At 37.6% G+C, this 21564-nt stretch overlaps 1 protein-coding gene across 7 annotated transcripts in view; it reads left to right on the forward strand.

Moving 5' to 3' along the window:
* Window positions 1–21564, forward strand: part of depdc5 (DEP domain containing 5, GATOR1 subcomplex subunit) — a 93795-nt gene that overhangs the window by 12184 nt on the left and 60047 nt on the right. For all 7 annotated transcript variants that reach the window (XR_007933910.1, XM_051921246.1, XM_051921245.1 and 4 more), the window contains exons 4-17: window positions 617–704; window positions 3485–3531; window positions 3617–3702; window positions 3927–4010; window positions 5241–5290; window positions 10059–10128; window positions 10337–10415; window positions 13102–13163; window positions 13254–13323; window positions 14420–14492; window positions 14826–14929; window positions 20692–20766; window positions 20860–20994; window positions 21307–21368. Coding sequence is in view for 6 of the 7 variants with exons in the window: in XM_051921246.1 (XP_051777206.1) it covers window positions 617–704; window positions 3485–3531; window positions 3617–3702; window positions 3927–4010; window positions 5241–5290; window positions 10059–10128; window positions 10337–10415; window positions 13102–13163; window positions 13254–13323; window positions 14420–14492; window positions 14826–14929; window positions 20692–20766; window positions 20860–20994; window positions 21307–21368 (1085 nt within the window). In the remaining variant the exon portion in view is untranslated. The remainder of the gene's footprint in view (window positions 1–616; window positions 705–3484; window positions 3532–3616; window positions 3703–3926; window positions 4011–5240; window positions 5291–10058; window positions 10129–10336; window positions 10416–13101; window positions 13164–13253; window positions 13324–14419; window positions 14493–14825; window positions 14930–20691; window positions 20767–20859; window positions 20995–21306; window positions 21369–21564) is intronic.

Consider the following 21564-nt stretch of genomic DNA (forward strand, 5'->3'; position numbering starts at 1 on the left):
TCTGGGGTACTCTTTTCAGAAGCTTGCAGACTATCAACTTTTTGGCCGGAGATTGCATTGTCAGAGTAGCTGAGGTTGTCTTTATGTTGCTCAAAATAATATCCATTTTCAGTGTCACTCCGCTTAATTATTGTTACCTAAGGTTACTAAAGGGGTGGCATCTTTTTTATTTTATTATTTTTTTCCAAGGCATTTGTTGCAAAAAATACTAACTGTAAGTAAGGGCAGAACCTGTCTAGTAATTCTTCAGAAGCACTTTATTCAATTATAGATACTTTACAAAGTTGCACAGTCTAGGTACAGCATTGTTGCTTCCAATTTGTCTGTCTAAGCCCATCTTTTTTTTGAAATTTAAAGTTTTACTTGTTAGTGCTTGATTGCATTTTGCCAATGCAGGGTGCTCATTTTTCAAGTCTTACCAAAAAAAAATACGACATAGGCCCTGGTAGGATCAGCAGTTAGGAAATATGTGAAAAGCAATTACGCTCCTATTGTGCTTTGTGTGTTAAATACATTTGTTTTATTGACCATCTACACTTCTTTGGACTGAAGGCCTTGCCACATGTCTGTTTGTTGTTGCCTAACTACATTATATGGGTGTTTTTTGCTTCTGCAGATGATGAATTAATGGTAAACCCCAAGGTATTTCCTCAGATCATTCTTGGAGATATTGTTGAGATTGCCCACCCTAATGATGAATACAGGTAGGTGATGAATACATGCTGTTGCATATTAGTACTGTAACAGTCGGCCATGTTTGTCCTAATTGAAACAGGTTTTTTGTTTTTTTTTTAAATATTTTGTATGAAATTGATCCACTAATTGCTACACTCACTTCAGCTAAAGTGCCTGCAGAGCCTGGGTAAAACATTATTTTCAGCTCTGCTTTTCTACTCCACTCAACATGAAAGGAAGATGCACAAGATGCCAGTGGCTCATGAATCAGTAACATACAGCAGAAAACAACTCAATTTTGATGTAGTTTAGAGAGATACGTATGTGGTAAACTAAAGCTAGCTTTAGTAGCTTTTTTTCCATCGTGCACTGATTACCAACTCATGACATACAAAAAATACACATTACCTATTACTGAACTCGTCACCTGTTCATACAGTTCTCAAAAATGTGAATGTGTTGCTTAAATATTGCAGATGAGTAGATATTAGATCTGTACTCTGACTTGCTTGCTCCATCTCATTCTACAGAAGCTTGACTAAATTGGGAGACCACTATCTGAAAGTGAACTCCCTGCCATTGTCCTGGAGCTATTGTACGAGCTTCTGATTCTTGTGGCATAAAGTATTGTCATGGTAAAAAAAAAAACTGCTTATAAATAGGTGGGCTATGCTAGGAAGGGATATACCAGAACAATGTTCATATAGCACATTGATGTGAGATGTTACATTCTGATATACCACTTTTACTACCACAGTTGTACAGGGAGTCCCTTTATGCAGCATTAATAAGGGACAAAAATAGTCAACGTATCTTCTTGAAACATGCATGTCAATAGTTATTGTGTTTTTCGTGACAGAATGCCAAAAAACTGAATATTTCATAAAAAGGTGTCAAGTACTGTCTTGAGTAAAGAGGGCAAACTGGATCTAACAGGGTAGAGAAAGAAGGGGAACACCCAGATGTATAACTGCATGAGAGGATAAGGACATCCATGTGTAGTTTGAGAATCAAATGCCTTGCAAGTCGTCCGTTGGCTACTTCATTAAATACAAGCCAAATACCAGTGTAATCTGTAACAGAGAACAATTGCTAACAATAGGGTGTTTTCACAAAAAAACAATACCCATAAATAATTGTATCTGTCTGTTTAATTTTTCATGTTATAATAATATACAAGTACATTCCGAATGCTTGATATTCTGTTTGACACATTTTGGGGCATTGTTGTTAGCTCACAACTTGTGTTTGTTAGCTAGGTGCATCTGCACTTCCATGAGACGCTGCGAGTTTATGACTTGGTGTTGGATTACTAATGGTATTTCACATTAGCTGTAAAGTACTTTATGAAGGAAAGAAAATGTCAAATTGATACATCCCTTTGATTTATCTATTTTATGTATGGCTCATGTCTCATATAGTTTGCAGCCTATACAAGTAAGCATAACAAAGATACAGAATAAATCTTGTGTTATGAAATGCTTTTAAGTACTCTGTTCCAGATCTTTTAAATTGAAAAAGACCTTTTGATATTTATGCTGTTACTGGCTTCAAATAACATTTCGACATGCATCATTTCCTATTTCCTTTAATGCATTTTTAATAAATCAATTATTGTATGTCCCCTTACAATATAACACAACATGCATCCAACTCCTGTCTCAGACTAGCCTTACCTCAATTTAGGTCTTGACTTTCAGTCAGTTATCGATTAAGAAACGTTAGCCACTTCAATAAGGCAGCACTAGCATGTGAGACAGGAGGGTTTAACTCCTGGAATTAAAAATGTTACCACTTGCAGACACCTTTTGTGCCATGAAGATTTAAAACAGCAGATTGTCCATTGGGTTTTTAGACTTGCAGGTCAATAAAGTATTGTACATTCCTGGTAGTCACTTGCATCCAGATGAGTATGTCTTATTGAAAATATAAATTGTTCACAATGATGCAAAATCAAGGGGGGAAGGTCATATTCTCTGGATAAAAACATTTGTTTGATTAGAAATTCTGGATAAAGCCTTGTTATAGCTTATTGTTTATGTATTTATAAAAAGAAAACAAAATCGAATTAACCCAAAAGAACCTGAAGATGGGCTGAAGATGAAGAAATCCTGCACATCTTAATTTTCTCCATTCTTTTTGATTGACATGCATATCCTTACCCTTTTGCATTTTTCTAAAGAGCTCACACTTGGCTTTGGCACACACAAAGGAAAAAAAAGAAATTTCAGTACAACAAAAGTATTTCTTGGAAAACACCATTCTTCTGGGGTGGTATTTGTCAGAGAAGACAGTTGGGGCCAAGGAGCGGTGATCGTTGTCATATCCATAGATGCAGGACTATGTAATCATCCCTATTGGTATGAAAACGGGATGAGGATTTCATCTCTTTGAAAAACTGTTAATTTTATAATGATGTCTTTATTCTGGTCTTGTTAAGTAATTGAGAAAGATGGATTCATTCAGTGGATTAAAGTAAGAAATCACTGCATTGCCTAACATTCAAGCTGCCCGATGTCTGCCAAGAACTGCTTTTTTTTTTTTTTTTTTTTCTCTCCATATTTTACTATGCTTGACATTGATGCCTGGAGAGTGTCTTCCTGATATATGTGCAATGTTAATATGTACATGGTGTTACTTGAGTGAATAACCAAATGTTTTATGACACTATCTTTGATTAGCTATTTAACTGTCTTACATGAACTACTGTGGTGTATGAAGCTGATAGTGCTTTACGTGGTTGTCTTAGATTTAGGTGGCTACTCTCTGCCTTGGATGATTTTTCTAAATGTGGTCTTCATGTTTTTAGCCCTCTACTGCTGCAGGTCAAGTCCCTTAAAGAAGACCTCCAGAAGGGTATAAGTCTCCTTTTGTTTACTTTCTGATTTGCTTTTGCCCCCTTTTGGCAGCTGCTTGCTAACTGGAACCTCTCTGCTTTTAGAAACAATAAGTGTGGATCAGACAGTGGCTCAGGTGTTCAAACTGAGAGCATATCAAGATGTTTATGTCAATATTGTTGACCCAAAGGTGAGTGACACCCAAAGACTTTTTAAAAGTGTTTAGCCTTCCGATACTTACTGTATAATACTGTATAATAAAAGAAAGAAGAAATAAAAAACAACCTTTTTTACTAAATAGGAATATGGGTTTGTCAAATAAGACATTTAGTTCATTGTCCGTCTCCAGTTATTTAAACATTTTTATTGTAATTTGACTCTAAATTATACATTTGTTGTTTGTTTCTTTCTTAGGATGTAACTCTTGATCTTGTGGAACTAACATTCAAAGACCAGTACATTGGCAGGGGGGATATGTGGCGGCTGAAAAGAAGCCTGGTGAGAGTTGGGGTGGGGTGAGTGTGAAAGGAAGCTCTATAAAAAGAAATTCTGTGTGATGTGAAAAGAAACCTAGTAAACTCACTAGGAAGCAAATTCATATCCTGTAGGCAACGGTTGTAAGACGATGACTGATTTAGAAACACATGTAATCAGTCAGTACTTTTATTAATTCGTTTTTGCATATGGCACAGGACATAATACTGCTGCTTTTATGATTTGTGAAAATAAATTGAATACAACTAGGGTAGGGATGGGTGTTAAGTTTAGATATGCACAAATTCAATTTTTCATTATGTAGTATCCTCATAAAGAAAGTGAACATCTGAAATTGAACAACATAATACATCAAGACACAAAATCATGCAATATTCTTTATAGATACAGTAGAAAAGGGTGCTGCTTCAAAGTTTGTGAACCCCTACTTGTTATAAAGTGAACCACAAGCTTTATTGGTTTAATCAACATGGCAAGTATAAATGTGTGTAAGAGAGTCAACCTCCAGAACACAGTTTATGAGATCCAATATTACATGAAAGTATGAAGCCCAACCATTTTTGTTGTGCCCATTCAGATTGGTTAAATATATTGCACCTTGGCATGATTTAAAGGGACTTAATGAAAGACAGTTATACATATGGAATGGTCTGTCTAAACAGCTGTAAATGGTAAAAAATGTTTTGTAATTTTGTTTAACGTAAAACAAGTGGTCTTCACATAGACCCTGGTGACTCAATGTAAATGTGAAAGACCCTCAACATCACTCCACACAACAACAAGAAAAGTCACACACATGTTTAAAACAACTCCTGCATCTTATCTGCAGATTCCCATACCTTTCTATGTGTAGCTGACCTCCCCATTCACACCTCAACAGTCTAATGCAATCTAAATAGCTGTGCCATTTATGGGAGAGTAGCCATGCAAAAATATTTGGTTACATTTGTTTGCTGTCAAAGCTGCTAAAGTGTGCGTCATAGCTTCTTGAATCAAAATGTACACTTACTTTCATAACCAAGAATAATGTATTTAAGTTCATATTAAATAAATATGCATTAGTTAAACCGTTTTGGAATTGCACTACATACTTTGAATATTTATGTAGTATCAGAGTAATCTTCATTAACTGTATGTTTTAAAGTATTTTCCACAACACGAAGTATGAAGTGTTTGAATATTTTTATTTTCAGTGCTGTATATTTTTTTTCTCTTTCATATCTTTATTTGCAGGTCAGCACATGTGCCTATGTTACTCAGAAGGTTGAGTTTGCTGGCATTAGGTAATTCATATTGATTGAATTGTAGTTGTAATGATTGATTTGCATTCATCATTATCTTACCATAAATTCTGTTTTTTATGATGTTTGTTGGAGTACAATATCTCAAGTTAAAATTCTACCACTTATCCTGGTCAAGGTGCTTACCTCTCCTGTGTGTACATTTTATACATCTTAATATAAAATCGTGTCGAACATGTTGTGCCTTCGGTGATAGTTTTCTCGGAATTTGTGGGAGAAAGAAAATTCTTATCAACATTAGCCAGGTTTCCATCCAAGGAGTTTTTGCGAAAAAATATTTAGCGCTTCAAATTTTTTTACCGATATAGCTGATGGAAATGCTAATTATCGATAAAATGTTGTACATGTCGACATAATGTTTTTCCGTTTAACTTTAACACATAAATTCCATATCGATACTTCAGATGTCGCAAAAACTACATTGGAAACACTTTTTGTCGGAAAAAAGGGCTTTAGCGCAAATAAATGTGTCACATTTTCATCACGTGCAATCAAAACGAGAATGGCGGAGCGGTTCTCATGGTCTGATGAAGAGAGTTTTTTTTTGATTAAACGTCGTTATTTTGTATTAATTCAAATTTCAGTTTTAATTAAAAACCTTAAGGGAAGCAGGTTAATTCAGTTGTTATCGCACTGAGAAGGGATGTTGAAAGGTAGGCTCACCTGTACAGATCCGATGCTGCAAACACAGCTGCATCATGGGCACTTCCAGCAGTGCCAACGCAAATGTCTCGTATCATGCACCTGTCATCAACAAGGGCCTGGAGAACAATAGATGGCCACCCTTTGCGATTAATGTAATCGCGGTAGCCTTCCGTCGGGGGAAGAATAGGCACATGCGTGCCATCCAGCGCACCGTAAATCTGTGGCACAAGATGCGCAAAGGAATTGCGGTATGCAATTTCATTGGCCTCCGCTACAGTCGGAAGTCTGATATAACGCCGCATTAATTTTTCTTTAATAGCGGTGCACACAGCATATACACATCGATGGACGGTAGTTTTACTAACCCCGAAAGTTTCTCTAACTACTCTATACTCGGCGCAGGTTGCCAGCTTGTAAAGGGCGATGGCAATCCGCTTTTGGGTTGGAACCGGTGGTCGGTGGCAACCTGTGATGGGCGCAACATCAGGACTGATGAATCCACACAACATCTCAAACGTCGGCCGTGTCATTATAAAATGTTGCAGCCAGAGATTTTCTGTGAAGTGTCTCTCCACCACCTCCTCCCAGAAGGTCTTATTCCGTCGTCTCTCCCATGCCCGTGGGTTTCGTCGCACTGGGGTACTTTCTTCGAGCTCTAGGGCTATCAGACAAGCAACTGCTTCATTCTGCTGTCGTCTTCGGATATTATGTACAATTCCAATTATTTGTGAAACTGAAATAACAGTAAGCTGGCAAATTTCAAAAAAACTGTCTGAATAATCTCTCCATTTCTTTGTTTCTTTGTTAAGTGGAGGGGGTGTAACGTGGAAAACAAAAGGTAGATAATTTGCGACATACACAAAATTATGTATGGAAACGGCTCAAGGGCAGATTTTTTTCGCGATACAACAAAAGTTATGCGACAGTTCGTTTTGGGGGGGGGGATGACGTCATCACGCACACCATTTTATCGATAAAAAGCCAGTTTGATGGAAACAGGCTGGAGACAGCAAATTTTGCACATTTTTTTTACGTATATTCTGTTTGTCGATAACAAAACGTCGCAAAAAACTGGACGGAAACTTAGCTATTGTCTTTTAGAAAACCTTGTCACTTTCAGTGTTACTAATTGTTCAGATTTATATTGAAGGAATATCCATGTGACAAAAAATATTAGCATCCCTAAACTTGCATTGCATAGCTTACAAAAAAGAAGTAAGACTGTATGATTTTAAAAATACAAATGCTTGATGAAAAGTGAAATGTATCTTAACTAAACAATTGAGATTACCTGTCAGTGTAGCAAAGAAAAACAATAGTAGTCACTTGCTTTCTATAACGCCAGTCAACTCCATTAAACATACAGTCATGTGAAAAAGGAACCTGAAAAGAAAGAAATCAAGGGTTCCAGAATGGCCAAGTCAAAGCCCAGATCTGAATCCCATCGAGATGCAGTTGGGGGATTTGAAATGGTCTGGACAAGGGAGGCATCCCTCAAGTGTCACACAGCTGAATAAATTCTGCATGGATAAGTGGGGAAAAACATTGTGACAGTTGATGTTAGAGAATGCTTCGCAGTTTTAGGAGACATCTCTTTGGGGGGTGTCTGTTAGAACAAAGGGTGTACAGTATGTACTTTATCCACAGATGTAAATGGTATACCTGTTAATTTTTTTTTTTAATTGTTGCAAAGTCAAATTTTTTTTTTCTTTTTAATTGCATTACCTTCATTTAAAGATACTGTTTAAGGGAAGATAACATCTTGATATGTCCACAAAACATTTCATGGCGTGTACTTACTTTTTCACTTGAATATATTTCTTCCTCAGTCTCATGTCAAGTACAGCTGCTTGTTCATTAGGGATTCCTTTCCTTGTTTAAACTGAAACATTATCACACTTCTCAAAAGGTTTTACAGGAATTAAATGTAGGTGTAATTTGATATTTTGAATTGAGTTGGCAATAGCAAGTTGGGGTAATGTGATTTTTGTAAGATTAACATTCAGTTAAAAATCCTGCGCCACACTGTGCAAAGTTTAAAAAAAATAAAAATAAATAAATAATACAAAGCTTGAGAAACAATAGTAAACCATTGACTCAGTTGCACTAATTGACATGAAAGTACATGACACACATCCCCACATCTTAGCCATGAACTCAAAGCAAAGCTTCATTGAGAAATAAAATTACCATCCCATGAGAAAAGCAGCAATAAAAGCCTGGAATCTCACCTCTGGATACAAACTTGGACAATTTTTTAAAGCTCTCCTTTGCTGTTACTTATTCTTGCCATTGTAAGACAATAGTGCTGTACACTGATGCCTCCTCTAGAGTATAGCACGTGACCTGATGATGGCACTTTAAAAATTTAGAGCGCACACAGACAGACTTACAAGTGACCATGAGCATTAAGAGGTGTCATATTTAAAAGGGAAACTAGGAGAGAGGATTCATATATCATTAATATTCAATAATATCAAAGTTGAGCCCATTCCTTTCACTCATACAAACTGTGGATATTTACGCATTTATTAGATTATTATTTGCTTGTATTTAGATAAAATACTTTGTCAAGGTCAGTGGTAACTGCCAGGTAAACATCTCTGATTTTGCTTAAAAAATTGCTGTCAAAGTTATATAATGATGATGATGATTTATATCTCAATCATTAATTAGTCAGTATCCCATACTTTAGAAAACAGTTCCTGTTGAGTGCCAGCTTGAGGTACTTCACAACGCAAAGTAAAGCTAGGTAAATTTGTGTTGCCCAGTCTTTGCTAAAGGGTGCATTTTCTTGGTACATTTTGGATTTATAATATTCCAAACTAAAGCTACCACATCTTTGCAACTTATAAGGCATTTGAAATAAATAAGTTAGATGGGAAAACCCAGGATCTTGTCATCTCAAACTATTCCTTTGAAGTACAATATATACAGTACATTTATATTATACATTATTCTAATTGAGTTTGATTAAATCATTTGCAAATTGACAACACATTAATCTGTGACTTTTATGCAAACCTATGTCATTGCACCAACTGTGAACTCTGCAGCTACGGTTGAGCATTAGAAACAGGGTGCATGACACGCATGCACCATCTTTAAAGTATCTTTAAAGTAGATAGCATCCTCTAGAAATCCTTAGCAATTTTTGCAGTAAAATGTACCATGTCATACCATTTTCCAAGCCTCCTTAATCCATACCAGGTATGTGGGTATGCCAGAGCCTATGCCAGAAAATGCAAGGCAGGAACAATCCCGTGGACAAGGTGCCAGCCCATCTCAGGGGAACACACTGTCACACATACACATACCAAATTCACACTAGGGCTAATTTGGTTTTGCCATTCCACCTAACCTGCATGTTTTTGCACTGTGGGAGGAAACCTGATGTCCTTACTGTGAGGCAGCAGCATTACACTGTGTTGCCATGCAATTAAATATAGTTACCACAGGCGACATTTAAAGCTTCATGAGGTATATACCTGTCTGTTTTATACCAAAACAGCAAAAGTTAAAATGGTACTTGCCTCCTCGCTGGGTTCAGATAAATTACAGTGCCTTTTGCTTATTTACATGTACCTCAGATCACCAATGAAAACACACTCTCTCTCTCTCTCGCTCTCCCCCTCCATCTTCTGATTTCTGAACTGCATTGACAGATGACTGCCATTAAAACTCCACTTTGAAGTTCACTTCAAGAGTCTAAGATTGTTTTATGTGTTCATGCTATCTTAGAACAGTTCCCCTGACTTTGTCTGATTTCTGTATATGGCAGTGGTTGACCATTTACAGAGTATGCTGTCTTTGTCAAGTAAACTTGCCAATGTTCTCTTCTGAATATACAGTAATTCAGAGACTCTACGTTTCCCTAGTCAATCTTGAGTGCCATCCAGTGGCTTTTTTCTGACAGACAGGCATTCTGTCACTACCTGCTGGTCCAGTTCTTCATACAGGAAATCATTTTTTAAGGTTTAATTTCTGAAAATTATCCCATTCATGTTCTTCAGACTTGAATTGCAAGTGATACGACTTTTTAAGTGTTCCTTAAATGTCCCAGTATTAAAGCTGAATCATGTTATTATTATTATTTTCTGTTCAGAGCACAAGCCAGTGAGCTATGGGTTCGAGGTGAGAAGGTGACTTGTGGATACATCAGTGAAGACACCAGGGTAAGCACTCCTTTTCAAAGGCCCTTTGTGTTACACTTAAATTGGCAGCCATGTTTGCTCTTGTATCTATTTCTGTCACTCTTACATGGTACATATATTTCAAGGGAAGTGAAATTTAGCATTTTCAAGACACAATTCTACTTTAATTTTGTCATTAAAAATGCCACAATCAGAAATGTTCACTGTAACTTCACATATGTTCTCCCAGGTGGTGTTCCGCTCCACATCTGCCATGGTTTATATCTTTATTCAGATGAGCTGTGAGATGTGGGACTTTGATATTTATGGTAAGACTCCTCCTTTAATTATAAACATAAAACATTTTCTTTTGCACCCATTTGCCTTTGCTTGAGTTTCATGCTTCTCATGACAGCAGGAATATTTAAATATAAAGGGCTGGGAATCGATTAAAAAGTTTAACTAATCAATCACGATTAATCACATCTAACATTAAAACGTGCAATTATAAAATTACTACGTAAGTCATGAAGTAAATACACAGTGAGTCACAAATTTAATGTAGAATCAACACAAAGAAATTTAAAAATGGCATAGTTTAATCTTAAACAATGATCTTGAACCTGAACTTAAAACAAAACACTACTCCAGCAAGTATAACCTGAATTTGAATGCCTTCCTAAAAGGCAAGTTGAAAAGAAGGTAAAAAGAAAACAAGGCCAATGTATTAATTATCAAATTGGTATAGCATATGAGACACAGACGTGTCAAAGTAAAGGTTAAACAGGTGAAACATCTTTGACCTTTGAATGCACTGCTGAAGACTGATTTAATTGAAATAATACGAATCTCTTAAATGGGCATACATTAAAATTTGTATTAAAAGTCTGTATATACTATCCTCAATTGTTCATCACCATCAACAACTTGAAAATTATACTCTACACAAATGTTTTTCAACTGGTGCACCATGGAAATAACATTGTAGTACCCCTGGGCCATGACCTGAGAGAGAGAGAGAGCGACACTCCTCAGGTGGTCTAAACCTGTTTGAGGAGGATGGGTGGCTACTTGGAGAAGCTGGCATTAAAGAAGCTCTGTGATCGTCTGTAATCACACTCGGACTCCTCTAACTCCTCTGTACTGTCTTGTTCTTCGGTGTTACAGCCCAGAAACACGCCGCTGTTTCAGTCTCGCATCCCTCTACTCGCTCGTTCATTCCGTGCTGTTTGCCCACACCCACAGCTCCTTCTCATCATCACCTATACTGCAGCCACCCCGTGTGACTCTTGCGCTCGGCCACAAACGGCAAGCAAAAGCGCGTCCATTCCAGCCCCTTCCACGCTCATACCCATGTCTCATACTCCTTCCACCCTTTTTCTCAGGGCTTCCTCTTCTCACTCATTTGTTTCTTTTGTATAATGGGCTGCACCTTCTGAACGCACAGTGTTTGGAAGCTGTCCAGCCACATGGCCATCTGCATCTCCAGCCTGCCTGATCATTACAGTATTATTGTTTCGTAAAGACACATGAAAATGCTGCCCTGACCAAAGCACTGCCTTTTTGCTTTGTTGCCGGCCCTGGATGCGACAATATTTTTTAATCGTAAAAATAAATGTAACTTTCCCAGGCCTAATATATACGTGTATGTGTGTGTGTGTGTGTGTATATATATATATATATATATATATATATATATATATATATACATACAGTGATCCCTCGCTATATCGCGCTTCGCCTTTCGCGGCTTCACTCCATCGCGGATTTTATATGTAAGCATATTTAAATATATATCGCGGATTTTTCGCTGCTTCGCGGGTTTCTGCGGACAATAGGTCTTTTAATTTCTGGTACATGCTTCCTCAGTTGGTTTGCCCAGTTGATTTCATACAAGGGACGCTATTGGCAGATGGCTGAGAAGCTATCCAGCTTACTTTCTCTCTCTCTCTCTCTCTTGCGCTGACGTAGGGGGGGTGTGAGCAGGGGGGCTGTGTGCAGCTGCTTCCTGAAGGACAGGCTGCACGGAGCTTCGCATACTTAAAAGCTCAAAGGGCACGTATTGATTTTTTTTATCTGTCTCTCGCTATCTCTCTCTCTCTCTTCCTGCTCCTGACAGAGGGGGTGTGAGCTGCCGCCTTCAACCAGCTTTGTACCGGCGGTGCTTCGCATACTTAAAAGCCAAAAAGCCGTATTGATTTTTTTTTTGACTGCTTGCTTTGCACTCCTTTGAAAAGGAAGATATGTTTGCATTCTTTTAATTGTGAGACAGAACTGTCATCTCTGTCTTGTCATGGAGCACAGTTTAAACTTTTGAAAAAGAGACAAATGTTTGTTTGCAGTGTTTGAATAACGTTCCTGTCTCTCTACAACCTCCTGTGTTTCTGCGCAAATCTGTGACCCAAGCATGACATTCTAAAAATAACCATATAAACATATGGTTTCTACTTCGCGGATTTTCCTATTTCGCGGGTGGCTCTGGAACGCAACCCCCGCGATGGAGGAGGGATTACTGTATATATATATATATATATATATATATATATATATATATATATATATAATAATAATTTCTCATTTGACACTGTTAATTCAAGAGTATATAAATCAACAAGTTAGAATTTGTATTATCTTTTAGTAATTGATAGCATTTTTAGTGCACACAAAAGATTTAGTTGATCAGGAAACTACTGTAAAGGCAAATGAATCTGTATGTGATTTTGACATTTTTCTTTGTATCAACAGTTTTTAGGTGGTGATATCTGTCAGTGCATTTGTTCTTTTTGGCCTTTCATATTCTACAGAATTTTACAAATAATTAACTTTCAGTGAGACATAGCACTGCCTTTTGCAGTTAACATTTTTGTACAGTTAAGTGGTGGCCTACCTAACAAGCACCTATAAGAAAAATATGATTTTTTTTTTTTTTTTTTTTTTTTGTTTAATGAAACAAAATTTGTTACCAATGTGTCTGTTCTACAGTTCTGAGTCCACGGTGAATAAAATCTTTTACAGGTGATCTGTACTTTGAAAAAGCTGTGAATGGTTTCCTCTCTGACCTATTTGCCAAATGGAAGGTAGGATGAAGCTGAACACTTTCATGTCATTGCGCTTCTTTTGAAGAGGGTTGTGTCATTTCTCTGAATTTGCCCATATCTCTCCCACAGGAAAAAAACTGCAGCCATGAGGTGACAGTTGTTCTTTTCTCCAGAACCTTTTATGAAGCAAAAACTTTAGGTGAGATCAGTGTTCACACTTTTGCATGGTAATGTGGCAAGTTTATTCAGCAGTTGGAAGGTACATGAAATCTCCTTCTTGATCAGTCTAACTTTATTTATTTGGATACATTTTTAGAGTAATCATTTTACATCCCTGAAAGGATTCTCATGTATGCTGTTCTAAATAGAATGTTTTTAATCATGTCTTCAGACTTGTTTCCATTTCAACATTCTTTAATTAAGAGTTTATTTAGGATTTCTGTAAATCCTTAGGATGTTATTCAGTTACATTATCATTGCAATCTTCCTTTTTTTTATAACTGTACTAATATTAGGCCACAAAAATGTATTCTCTTAACATATGGCTGTATGGATGGGGTCACCCATATAAGTGAGTTTATGTATACTTATTATTTAATACATACTAAAGCTTTATGTAGGGAAAGTTATGTGCTGGAGAGATCATGTTTTAATCAGTACTTCAACTATACTGTAGTCTTTTGACTTGTAGGAAATGTCTACATGTTTACTATTTCCATCTATGAAAAGTAAAACATGCTGAGTATATTTAAATTCACATATACATTCAGAAATGGTAAAAGAAGAAACAAAACTAATCTAGGTGTTTGAATTAACATTTTGGATTTTTGGCTTGAGCTGGACCATATCATTCAGTAAGACTGCTCTTCTGTTAAAACCATTATGAATTATTTTCTTAGAAAGTAACTTTGCAAAGCGTAGTAAATTAGTACCTGTGAATCATTAAGAAATGTTTTTCTTTCTCATTTCTTTCGAATGTTTTATTTTATCTGATATGTAAATGTGATCAAACTATACGTCAGAGTCACTATTTATTGGTAGCTGGTTAAAAAAGAAACGAACTCAGAATCTTGATAAGCACATGAACTAAAACAAAGTAAGATGTACAAGTGAACTCTCGTGCAGTTAAATCTAAGTCTTTCTTTGTGAAGTAGGAGTAACTTTGCACAAGTAAGAACTTTGGAAATGGAGGCAATGAGTAGGTCATTAAGGGCTATACTTTTGTTGTACACTTACATATTTCTGTAAATACAGATGCTGAATATATTTTTTATATTTTTTATATAACTGTCTAGATGAATTCCCAGAAACCAACCGTTCTTCTATCCGCCAGGACCATGAAGGAAGATTCTATGAAGATTTCTATAGGTAAAATTCAGGATTTAGTGTTATGCCAACTGAGGCTTTTGAAGTTTGGTTTCTGAAGCCTGAAATTACCTTGCTCCATTACAAAGCTAAATGTAATCGTACCATTGTTTATATCTACACTATATGTGTCATTTAAAAGCAAAGATATTTGTTGTCAAGTTTAATATTTACAAGAGAAGCAATAAAATATGGTCAGTAGGGAGAATGTAGTTGTATGCTTTTTTTTTTTTTTTTGTATGTTGTGTGCTTGGTATCTGTTTCTAATGTTATGTATTACAAGGAACCTTAACAGTGTAAACGAGGTTGTTCCTGATGTTTTCTATATTGTTGCAGAGTTGTAGCTCAGAACGAGAGACGAGAGGAATGGACAACTTTGCTGGTGACAATTAAAAAGCTCTTCATCCAGTATCCAGTTTTGGTGCGACTACAGGGAGCAGGTATGTTCTTTCCTGCTGATGCTTCCGATCTTCAGCTTTTGGTTCATAAATTTATAAAGAAATTTTTAAACCAGAACCGGAAGTGAACGGTGACGTTTGTCTGCTGCTGCTTGCAGGTGATCTGTTTGTGTACTTTTACTAGTTGTTTTTTACCTTTTGCATCGGATCTTCCTTCGCCTTTGCATTGGATTAAAAACTGATAACACTCATTTGCATCCCTTGCCTTCTTCGGCCTTAACACGAGCCCTCATAGAACTGTTCTTTGCTTGTTGCAACCTGTGTAGGTAAGGGGAAACTTTCTCACTGATTCTCTGCTCAAGTAACTAGCTTTGATGAATAGGTGGTTGAAACTGCCCCTTGTCAATTGCTGAGTACTTGCGGAAATCCCAGTGGTGACGGTCTACTGGCTAACGTGTTATTTTAATTGGGCCGAGTAGGTACACAAGGGGTACATTGCTTTGCTTCCAATCTGGAATTTGCTTGGGTGATTTCTGGTAATCTAGTATGATAAACCTCAATTGGTTGTCATGGATTATTATGTTTACTTTGCTATCTAATGCAGTCAACATCTTTAAAACTAAAATATTCACCAGATGGATTGTATTGATTTCGAACAAACTATGAATTGCCTGCTGATCCCCTGCTGCACAGCGGCATTCTCTGACAACCAAAGTACATTCACCGGGGCTCTCGTTGTCATTTTTGCCTCAGCAGGAGTACCAGCGGGCCTATTCCTTCTCTTTGGTCTGAGGGACGCACTTGTCCACGTATTTTTGAGCGATGTGCTAATCATAACGTGCTGATTCCTTTGGTAAAATCACCGGAATATACGTCCATAGACGCTTTGAAGTTTGGATTATTTAATACTCGATCTATCTCCAACAAAGCTTTGCTGATTGGTGATTTTATCATAGACACTAACATGGACTGTTTATTTCTTACGGAGACTTGGCAGCAACCGGGTGATTATTTTCTTCTAAATTAAGCACTCCCTCCAGAGTTTGTCTGCATCTCCAAATCCCGTTCTTCAGGGAGGGGAGGCGGTCTCGCAATAATATACCGCAAAGACCTAAAATTATCACCGATACCTTTTCCAGCATATCCATCCTTTGAACTGTTAGCTGGCAAACTCTGTGGACCTTCACCTATTATAATTGCTGTTTTATATAAACCTACTAAACTATCAAGTGTTTTTATTGCTGAACTTTTTACTGTTTTAACAACTTTGTGTGCAATGTCTACTGATGTCATCCTTTATGGGTGATTTTAACATACACTTTGACGTGCCAGCTGATGCACTGAGAAAAGATTTTAATGAAATCCTTGACTGTTTTAATTTAATTCAATTTGTCAGCTTTTTGACTCATAACAAGGGTCATGTTTTAGACTTAGTTTGCTGATCTAGTATCACACCTCACAATCTTATTCATACTGAATTACCCATCTCCGATCACAAAATGATCACATTTGATGTTGGCTTACCTCTCAGTAAATCAAAAGCTCAGCGTGTAATTTCATTTTGTAATGTCAAGCGTGTAAACCCAGAGACCCTTATAGATTTCTTGCAATCCCAGCCTGTTTCTCCTTCCGCTACCACACCATCAGAATTAGTAGACTATTACAATGCCGCTCTGTCTTCTGCCTTTGATACACTAGCTCCCTTAAAAACACGGTCTGTTTCATTTATTCGCACTGCTCCCTGGTTTACATCTGAACTCCGTTAGCTCAAAGCCACAGGCCGACAGTTGGAGTGCCTAGCTAAAAAGACGGGTCTTGTTGTACACAAGGAAATGTACTCAAATCATATGTTAAAATACAAAAATGCTCTCTCTGCTGCCAAAATGAAAAGGCTAATTACACCACCAGAAAATGTCACTTACCATAACCTCTGTTAAATACTGCTGCACTTTTTTGGATTTCTTCAACTCAAAAATTGAAAAAATCCACCAACAACTTGCTTCCTCTATTTTTGCAGAAAATGACATCCTCTCCACTATCATCCATATTCCCTTACCAACTACCCTATTCTCAGATTTCAGTTTATCAGCTGAAAATAATATCTCAGAGCTTATAACAAAATCTAATTCTTCCACATGCCAATTAGATCCAATACCTACAAGCTTTAAGTCCTGTCTGTCACACATTTCCCACATGATAACTGCTATAGTTAACTCTTCCCTTACTACAAGTACAGTCCCCTCTCACTAAAAACGGCCTCAATTACTCCAATTCTGAAAAAAACTGGTTTAGACCCAAATATCCTTAACAATTATCTGCCTTTTTCAAATGTTCCATTTATATCTAAAGTTCTCAAAGATTGTTGCCTCCCAACTCCAGTTCCATCTTTCAAAAAATAACCTTTTTGAACAGTTTCAATCTGAGTTTTGTCCTAAACACAGCACAGAAACTGCCCTGGTCAAAATCACAAATGATCTTCTCCGGGCAGCTGACATGGGACTTTTATCAATTCTTGTGCTTCTTGACCTCAGCTCCGCATATGACACCATATCCCATCGGGTATTTTTGAAACGACTAGCTAGTTTTGGACTCTGTGGCCATGTCCTCCACTGGTTTTCTTCCTATCTCACAGATAGGAAGCAATTTGTTCAAATAAACGGCTTTAAATCTGAGAACACAGTCATCACTCAGGGAGTTCCTCAGGGTTCTGTTTTGGGGCTGCTTCTTTTTCTCATTTATATCTTCCCAATAGGTAATATATTCCGGCACCATGGTATTAAATTTCATTGTTATGCTGATGACACACAGCTACATCTATCTACTAAATCCACTTCTGTTTTCCCTCCAGATACTCTTATGGCATGTCTCCAAGACATAGTCATGGATGACTCACAATTTTCTCCATCTAAACAGCAGTAAAACTGAAGTGCTCCTCATTGGCTCTAAATCTACACTTGCTAAGGTTAACCATTCTTCTATTTTAATTAACAATATTGACACAAACATCTCTTCCCAAGTTAAGAGCCTGGGTGTCATTCTAGACAGTACTCTCTCTTTTTTTTTCTCCCATATAAGTAACATTTCTCGGACTATCTTCTTCCATCTCTGAAACATTTCCAGACTTCGTCCTGTTCTTGTGAAACACAGTACTGAAGTACAGTGGAACCTTGGTTTTGAGCATAATTCGTTCCGGAAACGTGCTCGTAGTCCAAAGCACTCGTATATCAAAGTGAACTTCCCCATAAAAAATAATGGAAACTCAGATGATTTGTTCCACAACCCAAAACTATTCATATAAAAATGATTAATACAAAATATAAAGTAAAAATACATAAAACAAATTAACCTGCACTTTACCTTTGAAAAGAATAATGGCTGGTGTGAGTGAGTTTCTAAACTCTTGTGGGATTCCACCCAACGGGACAACACGTGGAAGAGCGTCCCAAAGCAATCACAGTCTCCCAGTGCTATAGCAGTTCGCCGTAAAAGCGAATCCGAAAAGATCGTGGACATGCTATAAGTGCCTGCCGTTGATGGGTGATACAAGGAACAAGGAACATTCTAAATGCGCAGGGCCCTACCTGACTGCTGTGTCTGTGTATAGGAGAGCGGCAGATCCCGCTGTTGCGGTTTCAAGCTGAATAAAGCTGGTGTTGCTAAAGTACTGAGACTCAGCTTTGGGTTTTAGGGTGCAAGACGGGGACTCGCACCTGTCAGTGCGCACACACACACACACAGTCACAATGCTAATGCTGCAGTAAACAGTATACGCTCGTACGGATGTTGACTATATGAGTGAGGCACGCCGACTCAGACGGAGAATAGGAGACGATTGCCCACAATCCCGCAGCGAGAGAGAGAAGAACCATCAGCTCAGTTGTGATCACATGATGCTCAGCAGATAAAGCGTATACAGTGATCCCTCGCTATATCGCGCTTCGCCTTTCGCGGCTTCACTCCATCGCGGATTTTATATGTAAGCATATTTAAATATATATCGCGGATTTTTTGCTGGTTCGCGGATTTCTGCGGACAATGGGTCTTTTAATTTCTGGTACATGCTTCCTCAGTTGGTTTGCCCAGTTGATTTCATACAAGGGACGCTATTGGCAGATGGCTGAGAAGCTACCCAACTTACTTTCTCTCTCTCTCTCTCTCTCTCTTGCGCTGACGTAGGGGGGTGTGAGCAGGGGGGCTGTGTGCAGCTGCTTCCTGAAGGACATGCTGTACGGTGCTTCGCATACTTAAAAGCTCAAAGGGCACGTATTGATTTTTGACTTTGTTTTTCTGTGGCTCGCTCTCTCTCTCTCTCTCTTCCTGCTCCTGACAGAGGGGGTGTGAGCTGCCGCCTTCAACAGTTTTGTACCGGCGGTGCTTCGCATACTTAAAAGCCAAAAAACCCTATTGATTTTTTTTTTGACTGCTTGCTTTGTTCTCTGTCTTCCGACGCGCACTCCTTTGAAAAGGAAGATATGTTTGCATTCTTTTAATTGTGAGACAGAACTGTCATCTCTGTCTTGTCATGGAGCACAGTTTAAACTTTTGAAAAAGAGACAAATGTTTGTTTGCAGTGTTTGAATAACGTTCCTGTTTCTCTACAACCTCCTGTGTTTCTGCGCAAATCTGTGACCCAAGCATGACAATATAAAAATAACCATATAAACATATGGTTTCTACTTCGCGGATTTTCCTATTTCGCGGGTGGCTCTGGAACGCAACCCCCGCGATGGAGGAGGGATTACTGTACATACTACTCGTACTGCAAGACCTCGCTCGTTTATCAAGTCAAAATTTATTAAAATTTTTTGCTAGTCTTGCAAAACACTCGTAAACCAAGTTACTCGCAAACCGAGGTTCCACTGTATTGGTTAATGCCCTAGTCGCCTCAGGTATAGATTACTGTAATGCTATTCTATCTGGCATCCCACAAAACTTATCCATCGCTTACAATATCTTCAAAATTCTGCTGCCAGGATAATAACCTGTTCTAAATCCACTGAACATATTACACCTATTCTCTCTCCCTGTTAACTACAGAATACAATACCGCTCTTAACATTTAAAGCTCTCCACAACCTTGCTGATCTCCTACAGACTTGTACTCCTCTCGCTCACTCAGATCCTCATCTGCAGCTCAACTTTCTGTACCGCACATCAAACTCTGTTCTATGGGAGCTCAAGCGTCTCTCATAGTGCGCCTCAACTCTGGAATTCTCTTCCCTCTCATATATGTCAGATCGATTCAATAACACATTTTAAAACTGCCCTCAAAACCTATCTTTTTCAAACTGGCATACCAGTTGTGAATGTTGCACTGTTATCCTTGTTTGTTTGCGAATTATTGCTTTTTAATTTATCAATCTCTTGTTTTTATTTTACTAATGTAGTTTAATTTTATTGTAAGGTGACCTTGAGTGCTAAGAAAGGCGCCTATTAAATAAAATGTATTAATATTATTAGTAACATTCAACCACTTTTTATACTATCTTTGGAGAAGTGACAACTTCTTTTTATAAATCATTTTTAGTTTTTTTCTATTGATGACTTTTGCAATTCAGCCTTGTAAGGACTCTGGACCAGTTGTACTGGCAGATCAACTGTTTTTATGATTTAGAGGTTTCTAGAAGGCTGCCTTACAAGGCTGTCATGTGTAAAGTTAAGAGTGAAACTTGTAAAATCATTTGTTCCTCTTTACAGATTGCACATTAGAGATACAATTAGTTAAGTTCAAATTTAATAAGATAGGATGCAGTGGAGACTTGAAATAAGAATATTTGTCCCCAACAAGACCTTCTGTTTTATAGATGGGTTCCCCAGTGCCCATAACTCTACAGCAGCACAGGGAAACTACCTGGAGGCCATCAACCTTTCCTTCAATGGTGAGTTGGAATGGTTACTTCTTAAAGATATTGGTATACACAGTATTGATTACTTCTAGAATTGGTAGTCTTTTTTTCTCTTTGTCCCATCAGTATTTGACAAGCACTATGTCAATCGAAACTTTGATCGTACTGGCCAGATGTCAGTAGTAATCACTCCAGGAGTTGGGGTATTTGAAGTGGATCGGTTGCTTATGATTCTTACAAAACAGCGCATGATTGACAATGGTGAGTTATCCTTACTGCACTACAGCCTGGCCTCCTCATTGAGTGACTCTGAGAAAATGCAATATGGTTGAAGTTAAACTGGTCACTGAGGTTATCATTGCCTCTGAAAGTGATCTTCATTTTTCAGACGTGGAAGGTGATGGTTATCACAAATACATCACTATTTTTGGTTTTGACATGATACAAGAGATCTGATTTATAAATTCCTCTGCTATAAAAAATTCAGAATTAAAAACATTTGATATTTCTGTGGAAATATGGTGTACTTCTAGAGAACAAGTGAAAACTTTGACGTGTTTCTTGTGTTTACAGGCATCGGTGTTGATCTTGTTTGCATGGGAGAGCAGCCATTGCATGCTGTTCCACTTTTTAAGGTGTGGTAAGAAATTTTGAATCTCCCTGTTTTTTTCTAGAATTGAACAAAAAGTCAGTTTTTTTTTTTTGTGGTGCTCTTCCCCACCCCCCACCTTATTCCCCTTTTTGGTTGATTATAATATAGCATATGTGTTCTAAGTCTAAAGCAAGTATGTGTGGAATACTCTGCGTTACATCTTATGTTTTATGATCTCG

The sequence above is a fragment of the Erpetoichthys calabaricus genome, chromosome 18, assembly GCF_900747795.2.
Source record: "Erpetoichthys calabaricus chromosome 18, fErpCal1.3, whole genome shotgun sequence".
Classification (NCBI taxonomy): Eukaryota; Metazoa; Chordata; class Cladistia; order Polypteriformes; family Polypteridae; genus Erpetoichthys; species Erpetoichthys calabaricus.